General features: G+C 41.4%; 1 protein-coding gene across 3 annotated transcripts in view; it reads left to right on the forward strand.

The window, feature by feature from the left end:
• Positions 1 to 8,797, forward strand: part of GRHPR (glyoxylate and hydroxypyruvate reductase) — a 152,149-nt gene extending 143,352 nt beyond the window's left edge. For all 3 annotated transcript variants that reach the window (XM_029603025.1, XM_029603034.1, XM_029603042.1), the window contains one exon: positions 8,250 to 8,797. In XM_029603025.1, the coding sequence (XP_029458885.1) occupies positions 8,250 to 8,371 (122 nt within the window). In that variant the 3' untranslated portion in view covers positions 8,372 to 8,797. The remainder of the gene's footprint in view (positions 1 to 8,249) is intronic.
• The last annotated feature ends 1,121 nt before the right edge of the window (positions 8,798 to 9,918 follow it).

A 9,918-nucleotide genomic window follows, 5' to 3' on the forward strand; every position in this document is an offset into this window, starting at 1 on the left:
GAACCTCCAGGGAAGTATTCTCTGAAATGCTCCCTGTTCCATGCGCAGGTCCCCAGAGGCAGGCAGAGCTCCGGAGTCTCAATGCATGGATGAGACAGTGGTGTAAGGAAGAGGGATTCAGTTTTGTAAGGAACTGGGGAACCTTTTGGAGAAGGGGGAGTCTCTTCCGAAGGGATGTGCTCCATCTTAACCAGGGTGGAACCAGAATGCTGGCGCTAACCTTTCAAAAGGAGAGAGAGCAGCTTTTAAACTATAACAAAGGGGAAAGCCGACAGTCACACAGCAGCGCATGGTTCGGAGAGAGGTATCTTCAAAGGATACTAATGATGCATTAGAATTAGGGCATACCGACAGTGAGGTTCCAATAATAAGAGAAGTAGTCCAAGTGCCTGTAACTAAAAACTCACCTGAGCTAAAAAATTCTAACTTATCCCTATCAATTAAAAAGCAGAATGAAAATACAAACAAAAAACACACTTTGGAATGTTTGCATGCTAATGCCAGAAGTCTAAGAAGTAAGATGAGAGAATTAGAATGTATAGCAGTGAATGATGACATAGACTTAATTGGCATCTCAGAGACATGGTGGAAGGAGGACAACCAGTGCTATATCGGGGTACAAATTATATCGCAATGACAGAGAGGAGCACCCGGGAGGCAGTGTAGCGCTTTATGTCCGGGATGGCTTAGAGTCCAACAGGATAAACATCCTGCATGAGACTAAATGAACAATTGAATCTTTATGGGTAGAAATCCCTTGTGTGTCGGGGAAGACTATAGTGATAGGAGTATACTACCGTCCACCTGGTCAAGATGGCGAGACGGACAGTGAAATGCTAAGAAAAAGGGAAGCTAACCAAATTGGTAGTGCGTAATAATGGGAGACTTCAATTACCAACCAAGCAGAAACATGAAGCAGAGACGTCTTGCACATCAATCAAATCAAAAAATCCCAGCGTGCAAGAAACAGGTAACCAAGTCCATCGGCAAACTTATAGTCAATTTTTATTGAAATAATGTTTTTAAACAATCATTCCTGGCAACTCCATAGATCTTCAAACATGCAAGTAAACAGTCCCCCGACACGGTCCGTGTTTCGCCGTAGCTGCATCGGGAGGGACCCACGGTTAATGTTATCTATGGTATAAAGAACAATAAATGATGGACCTTATAGACAGGGCTGTTAAGCTTATACAGGATTTCAAAAACATACCTTATATATTCATCGTGGAGCGCACCGGCTCGTACACCAAGTGAACAATTTAAAGAGGCAGTTTTGGCGCCAAAGACAGAAAATACCGCGAGAAACTCGCAACTAAACTCCTCCCCCACAGAAGTGTCAACAAAACAAAAACCATTCAATATCTTTATTGAGACCTTTTGGATGGACAGTAGATAATTTAAAGATCCACTTTTGTTCACGTCTACCCAGGATTTCAGAATAGTCCCCTCCCTGAAACGGGGGTACCACCACCTCTAAAATTGAAAATTGTAGATCAGCAATGGTGTGATGGTGTTGAACCCAATGTGTGACTAGAGGTTCGTCCATCCTGAGTAGACGGATGTTCGAGCAATGTTCTATGATTCGGGTCTTAACCATCCTAGATGTCCTACCCACGTACAGTAAAGGGCAGGGGCATTGGATGACATAAACCACGCCCCTCGTAGTGCAATCCGACCTGTTTCGAAGTTGGTGAAAAAATCCAGTGTCAGGATGAATAAAGGAATTTGACAGGGTGGTGTGACTACATACTGAGCAATGCCCACAAGGGCCATGCTGGCCAGTTCCACTCTCCCTCATTTGTCTTTTAAAATTTGCGTGAACTAACTGATCCCGGAGATTGTTGCCTCTCCGAAATGTGAACCGCAATGGTCCCTGAAAAAGCGATGAAAGGGATAGATTCTCCCAATGTCTCCGGATCATAGCTGCAATTGCTTTACTAGCAACTGTCTCAGCGGTTTTTGGACAGGGGGTATCCCACACGGGTGGTCAAAAAAGCTTTTAAGAGGGCTTTATATACTGACCGTGACTGGTTGTTCCTCCCCTCATCAGACAACGAAGGTCAATGCTTTAATTGTATTTTGCCTTTCTCTATTGCTAGTAAAGCAATTGCAGCTATGATCCCTTTCATCGCTTTTTCAGGGACCATTGCGGTTCACATTTCGGAGAGGCAACAATCTCCGGGATCAGTTAGTTCACGCAAATTTTAATAGACAAATGAGGGAGAGTGGAACTGGCCAGCATGGTCCTTGTGGGCATTGCTCATTATGTAGTCACACCACCCTGTCAAATTCCTTTATTCATCCTGACACTGGATTTTTTCACCAACTTCGAAACAGGTCGGATTGCACTACGAGGGGCGTGGTTTATGTCATCCAATGCCCCTGCCCTTTACTGTACGTGGGTAAGACATCTAGGATGGTTAAGACCCGAATCATAGAACATTGCTCGAACATCCGTCTACTCAGGATGGACGAACCTCTAGTCACACATTGGGTTCAACACCATCACACCATTGCTGATCTACAATTTTCAATTTTAGAGGTGGTGGTACCCCCGTTTCGGGGAGGGGACTATTCTGAAATCCTGGGTAGACGTGAACAAAAGTGGATCTTTAAATTATCTACTGTCCATCCAAAAGGTCTTAATAAAGATATTGAATGGTTTTTGTTTTGTTGACACTTCTGTGGGGGAGGAGTTTAGTTGCGAGTTTCTCACGGTATTTTCTGTCTTTGGCGCCAAAACTGCCTCTTTAAATTGTTCACTTGGTATACGAGCCGCTGCGCTCCACGATGAATATATAAGGTATGTTTTTGAAATCCTGTATAAGCTTAACAGCCCTGTCTATAAGGTCCATCATTTATTGTTCTTTATACCATAGATAACATTAACCGTGGGTCCCTCCTGATGCAGCTACCGCGAAACACGGACCGTGTCGGGGGACTGTTTACTTGCATGTTTGAAGATCTATGGAGTTGCCAGGAATGATTGTTTAAAAACATTATTTCAATAAAAATTGACTATAAGTTTGCCGATGGACTTGGTTACCTGTTTCTTGCACGCTGGGATTTTTTTTTTTTTAGACTTCAATTACCCCAATATTGACTGGGTAAATGTATCATCAGTACATGCTAGAGTACATGACTGCTGCAACACACTGAGCCGACAATTTTAAAGTATTATCCACTATGATGCCTAGATCTTTTTTCTGGGTGGCAGTTCCTAATATGGAACCTAACATCGTGTAACTACAGCAAGGGTTATTTTTCCCTATATGCAACACCTTGCACTTGTCCACATTAAATTTCATCTGCCATTTGGATGCCCAATCTTCCAGTCCTGCAAGGTCCTTTTGTAATGTATCACAATCCACTTGTGATTTAACTACACTGAATAATTTTGTATCATCCGCAAATTTGATAACCTCACTCGTCTTATTCCTTTCCAGATCATTTATATATATATATTGAAAAGCACCGGTCCAAGTACAGATCCCTGAGGCACTCCACTGTTTACCCTTTTCTACTGAGAAAATTGACCATTTAATCCTACTCTCTGATTCCTGTCTTTTAACCAGTTTGTAATCCACGAAAGAACATCGCCTCCTATCCCATGACTTTTTAGTTTTCTTAGAAGCCTCTCATGAGGGACTTGGTCAAAAGCCTTCTGAAAATCCAAATACACTACATCTACCGGTTCACCTTTATCCACATGTTTATTAACCCCTTCAAAAAAAATGAAGCAGATTTGTTAGGCAAGACTTCCCTTGGGTAAATCCATGTAGACTGTGTTCCATTAAACCATGTCTTTCTATATGCTCTACAATTTTGATCTTGAGAATAGTTTCCACTATTTTTCCCGGCACTGAAGTTAGGCTCACTAGTCTATAGTTACCCGGATCGCCCCTGGAGCCTTTTTTAAATATTGGGGTTACATCGGCCACCCTTCAGTCTTCAGGTACAATTGATGATTTTAATGATAGGTTACAAATTTTAACTAATAGATCAGAAATTTCATTTTTTAGTTCCTTCAGTACCCTAGGATGCATACCATCCGGTCCAGGTGATTTGATACTCTTTAGTTTGTCAATCTGGCCTACTACATCTTCCAGGTTCACAGTGATTTCGTTCAGTTCATCTGACTCATCACCCCTGAAAACCATCTCCGGAACTGGTATCTCCCCAACATCCTCATTAGTAAACACGGAAGCAAAGAATTCATTTAGTCTTTCTGCAATGGCCTTATCTTCCCTAAGAGCCCCTTTAACCCCTTTGTCATCTAACGGTCCAACCGACTCCCTCACAGGTTTCTTGCTTCGGATATATTTTAAAATGTTTTTATTATGAGTTTTTGCCTCTATGGCCTACTTCATTTCAAATTCTCTCTTCGCCTGTCTTATCAATGTTTTACACTTAACTTGACAATGCTTATGTTTTATCCTATTTTCTTCAGATGGATCCTTCTTCCAATTTTTGAAGGATTTTTTTTGGCTAAAATAGCCTCTTTCACCTTACCATGACGGTAATCGTTTTGCCTTCCTTCCACCTTTCTTAATGCGCGGAATACATATGGACTGCGCCTCTAGGATTGTATTTTTAAACAATGTCCATGCCTTTTGAACATTTTAACCTTTGCAGCTGCACTTTTCAGTTTTTTCTAACTATTTTCCTCATTTGATCAAAGTTTCCCTTTTGAAAGTTTAGTGTTAAAGCTGCAGATTTACTTATTGTCCCCCTTCCAGTTATTAGATTTGGTGAGAGAGGTAACGGTGGTGGGGCCGCTTAGCAATAGTGATCATAATATGATCAAATTTGAATTAATGACTGGAAGGGGGACAGTAAGCAAATCCACCGCTCTTATGCTAAACTTTCAAAAGGGAAACTTTGATCAAATGAGAAAAATAGTTAGAAAAAAACTGAAAAGGAGGTAAAGGAGGTAAAAAGTGTACAAGAGGCGTGGTCATTGTTAAAAAATACCATCTTAGAAGCACAGTCCAGATGTATTCCACACATTAAGAAAGGTGGAAAGAAGGCAAAACGATTACCTGCATGGTTAAAAGGGGAGGTGAAAGAAGCTGTTTTAGCCAAAAGATCTTCATTCAAAAATTGGAAGAAGGATCCAACAGAAGAAAATAGGATAATGCATAAGCGTTGGCAAGTTAAATGTAAGAGATTGATAAGACAGGCTAAGAGAGAATTTGAAAAGAAGTTGGCCGTAGAGGCAAATCTCACAGTAAAACCTTTTTAAAATATATCCAAAGCAGAAAGCCTGTGAGGGAGTCAGTTGGACCATTAGATGATCGAGGGGCTAAAGGGGCACTTAGAGAAGATAAGCCCATCGCGGAAAGATTAAATAATTTCTTTGCTTCGGTGTTTACTGAAGAAGATGTTGGGGAGGTACCTGTACCAGAGAAGGTTTTCATGGGTAATGATTCAGATGGACTGAACCAAATCCCGGTGAACCTAGAAGATGTGGTAGGCCTGATTGACAAACTGAAGAGTAGTAAATCACCTGAACCGGATGGTATACACCCCAGACATCTGAAGGAAATCAAAAATGAAATTTCAGACCTATTAGTTTGACAAACTTCCTCATGAGAGGCTTCTAGGAAAAGTAAAAAGTCATGGGATAGGTGGCAATGTCCTTTCGTGGATTACAAACTGGCTAAAAGACAGGAAACAGAGTAGGATTAAATGGACAATTTTTTCAGTGGAAGGGAGTGGGCAGTGGAGTGCCTCAGGGATCTGTATTGGGACCCTTAAATTTCAATATTTATAAATGATCTGGAAAGAAATTCGACGAGTGAGGTAATCAAATTTGCAGATGATACAAAATTGTTCAAAGTAGTTAAATCACAAGCAGATTGTGATAAATTGCAGGAAGACCTTGTGAGACTGGAAAATTGGGCGTCGAAATGGCAGATGAAATTTAATGTGGATAAGTACAAGGTGATGCATATAGGGAAAAATAACCCCTGCTTTGGTTACACAATGTTAGGTGCCATATTAGGTGCTACCACCCAAGAAAGATATCTAGGCATCATAGTGGATAACACATTTAAATTGTTGGTTCTGTGTGCTGCGGCAATCAAAAAAGCAAACAGAATGTTGAGAATTATTAGAAAAGGAATGGTGAATAAAACGGAAAATGTCATAATGACTCTGAATCGCTCCATGGTGAGACCGCACCTTGAATAAACAGGCCTTTCCATAAACCAAGAGCCCCAGCTGTTACAAACGATCACTCAACAATTTGTAAATAACTGATACAGTTATCTAGTTACTGTCTGCTATTTCTTCCTCTTCCCAGTTCCAGCACCCCTGTTCATTGTAACTTTTGCCTTCTCTATACCATGTTAATAGTTAGTTAGGTTACTACCCTTGTTATTTGTAAACCGACATGATATGATCTGTATCATGAATGCCGGTATAAAAAAGCACTAAATAAATAAATACTGTGTACAATTCTGGTTGTCGCATCTCAAAAAAGATATAGTTGCGATGGAGAAGGTGTACAGAGAAGGGTGACCAAAATGATAAGGGGAATGGAACAGCTCCCCTATGAGGAAAGACTAAAGAGGTTAGGACTTTTCAGCTTGGAGAAGAGACGGCTGATGGAGGATATGATAGAGGTCTTTAAGATCATGAGAGGTCTTGAACGAGTAGATGTGAATCGGTTATTTAATCTTTCAGATAATAGAAAGACTGGGGGGCACTCCATGAAGTTAGCATGGGGCACATTTAAAACTAATCGGAGAAAGTTCTTTTTCACTCAACGCACAATTAAGCTCTGGAATTTGTTGCCAGAGGATGTGGTTAGTGCAGTTAGTGTAGCTGTGTTTAAAAAAGGATTGGATAAGTTCTTGGAGAAGAAGTCCATTACCTGCTATTAATTAAGTTGACTTAGAAAATAGCCACTGCTATTACTAACAACGGTAACATGGAATAGACTTAGTTTTTGGGTACTTGCCAGGTTCTTGTGGCCTGGATTGGCCACTGTTGGAAACAGGATGCTGGGTTTGATGGACCCTTGTTCTTATGTTCATTGGTGTAAAAACATTGAAGTCCATATTCAGTCACTGTCTGGATAGAAAAGTTAGCTGGATAACTCATCCAACTAACTTTAGAGGTATATTCAATAGTGCAGTGGCTGTCTTATAATTAGCCAGATAATTTTATCTGGCTACCTTTAGGGTACCTCTTTGGCAGACTAGCTTAGGGGTCGATTTTAAGACCAGCGCACACATCCATGTGCGTGCAGTTCCAGGCACGCGTACATGGACGCACCAATTTTATAATATGCGTACGTTGGCACGCACATATAATGAAATCCGGTTCCCGGGCACACCAGATTTTAATGTCTGCGTGTGTGGGCGGGTGGGTTCTTCTGCGCGCTGGGGGAGGGAATTATTTAAATTGCATGCGGCAATGCAATTTGCCTTTTCCCCAGTTCCCTCTCAGTCCGCACTAATAAAAGAGCAGACTGGGAGGGAACTTCCCTGTACCCCTACCTGGCCTTCCTACCTTTTCCCCTCTCCTCCCCAACCCCTAAACCCTCCTTAAGTGTTCTAAATTTTTTGGTCTTTTTACTTATGTGCTCTAACTAGCAGATATAAGATTCGTGTGCTGGCTAGCTGCCAGTGTGCACTTCCCCAGGCCACGGCCTAATGGCCACTATGCAGCCGGCCCCCTCCCCACCCAGACCACGCCCACTGGCCTGCCCCTTTTCCCTCGGCCGGCACTGCTGCAAGTACTAGGATTTACGCACATTGCCGGTTGTAAAATGCACACGGCACACACAAAGCTCGGCCACGCACGTAGCCCTTTTTAAAATCTGGGCTTTAGCCAGATAAGTTATTCGGCTCTCTCTGAATATCAGTTAGTTGGTTAATTTATCCAGCTAATGTAATTCCTCCTTGAAATGCCCCTGGAATGTTTCTAAATTATCTAGATAAATTTTAGTCAGATAAATGCCCAAATATTCATTTAACCAGATAACTTCTGAGCTGTTCAGTTAAATATGGACCTCTAAGTGGATATCAAGCTACCAAGATACAGTATGTAGCTGATAATTAGATTACATTAATTAGTGGCTTTTCTTAATTAGAAGTGACCCTGTTAAAAAGCTGGAGTAGGATCTTCTATAAGTGATGATGATCTTATAGCTGTGTGCTTGCTTATAGTTTGTGGTCCCTGAATGTCATTCTTTTCAAATGATATGTCTTTTGTTTTTTGTTTGTGCCTATTAGTGATTTTGCCTCACATCGGAAGTGCCACCTATGCCACCAGAAACACTATGTCTGTACTGGCAGCTAACAATCTGTTGGCTGGTCTGAGAGGAGAGCCGATGCCAAGCGAGCTCCATTTGTGACACAGAGCAGAGGGCCATGGGTGGACATAGTGTAAGCTGGAAACAAATATGAGCTAAGTTGCTTTGCCTGAGCCTGAGGCTGAGAGAGAGGCCATACTGAGGAGGTTGGGATGGGTTTATAGTTATCTTCGGGGATTGCCTCTATTATATAGTGTTTACCGTTTATAGGTGTCTTCTAATTTGGACTGAAGTGGTGTAACCATAGTTAGTTGTCTTAAATTAACCAAAGGATGAATACTAAACTATTGTCAATCTTAGGAATGGAATATTCCAATCATATTTGGAGTAGAGGGGTAGTGGTTAGAGCAGTAGGGCTTTAAGCCAGGGTTCAAATCCCTCTGCCACTCCTTGTCACTTTACCCTCCATTGCCTCAGGTACAAACTTAGATTGTGAGCCCTCTGGGGACAAGGAAATATCTACAGTACCTGAATGTAATCCACTTTGAAGTGGCTGAAAGGTAGAATATAAATCAAATAAAAATAAATTTGTAAAAAGGGTAATATGGTTTGATTCATAAAGAGGGGCATTGACCTGATATACCTTATTTTGGGGTTTTTTTGTTTTGTTTTGTTTTTGGACTCAGCAGTTCCCTTCTGTCCCATCTTAGTCGAAACTGAGACTGAGGTTCAGTATTATGAGCATTCATTTGCATCTACCCAGGGATTTTTCTCCTATTTTATATCCTACCCCATTTAGTCTAGTCATTGTAGTGAGAGTCCTTGGCCAAAGACTTATGCGCTAGGGTTCCTTCTGGAGTCCTGCAATCATGGACCCTTACCCAGGTTATTAGGCATTGGTGTTGTGCAGTTATTGGGACTTTCTCCTTCTAGGGGCTTTGAAGGCTGCCTCCACAGGAGCAAATGATCTGACCTGATAATTGAATCCACATCTTCCATGTGGCAGTGAACAGCATTGCCACTCAGCCACTGGTTCAGCCTGGCCCAGCCTAACATGCTTTTATTGTACAAGTGCAACATGTGCATGCTGTATATATTTCAAACAGATCAAAGGGAGACAAACAGTGGTCTCACAATGTACTGTACATGGCTGTATTTAACCCCCAGCAGCAGGTGTAAGATAAATTCAGTTGTGAGATCTATAGTCTCTAGAAAGGAGTGAGCCTTGGCTTTCTTATGCGATTTGTCATCTCTCAGGAAAGAAATCTAGTATAGTGTGAGGAGTCAGTACTCTTGCACCCATGATCCAATGTTTTCTGATCACCAATACTTCAAAGTACTTGTTTGGAGGATAATGTTGCACTCTTTCAATACCTTTGTTTCCCTGAATGCAAAGAATAGCAGTGTCTACCCTAGCCACTGCATTTCCTATTGGTGGCAGTACAGAATAGCAGTGAGACAAGCATGTTAGAGTTTTTGATTTATTTATACAAGGTTTCCAGAGTAAAGATAGGTAGTGGGCATTGAAGAGCCCTTATATAACCTGTTATAATATCAGTGCCTTAGCAATGAGATACACTTACATAACTTATGTTTTCTGAAACCACAAAAAGTATAAGTTTCAAAGACAGACAAAACATTTTTCTTGC

This window comes from Rhinatrema bivittatum, chromosome 1, assembly GCF_901001135.1.
Source record: "Rhinatrema bivittatum chromosome 1, aRhiBiv1.1, whole genome shotgun sequence".
In the NCBI taxonomy this organism is placed as follows: domain Eukaryota; kingdom Metazoa; phylum Chordata; class Amphibia; order Gymnophiona; family Rhinatrematidae; genus Rhinatrema; species Rhinatrema bivittatum.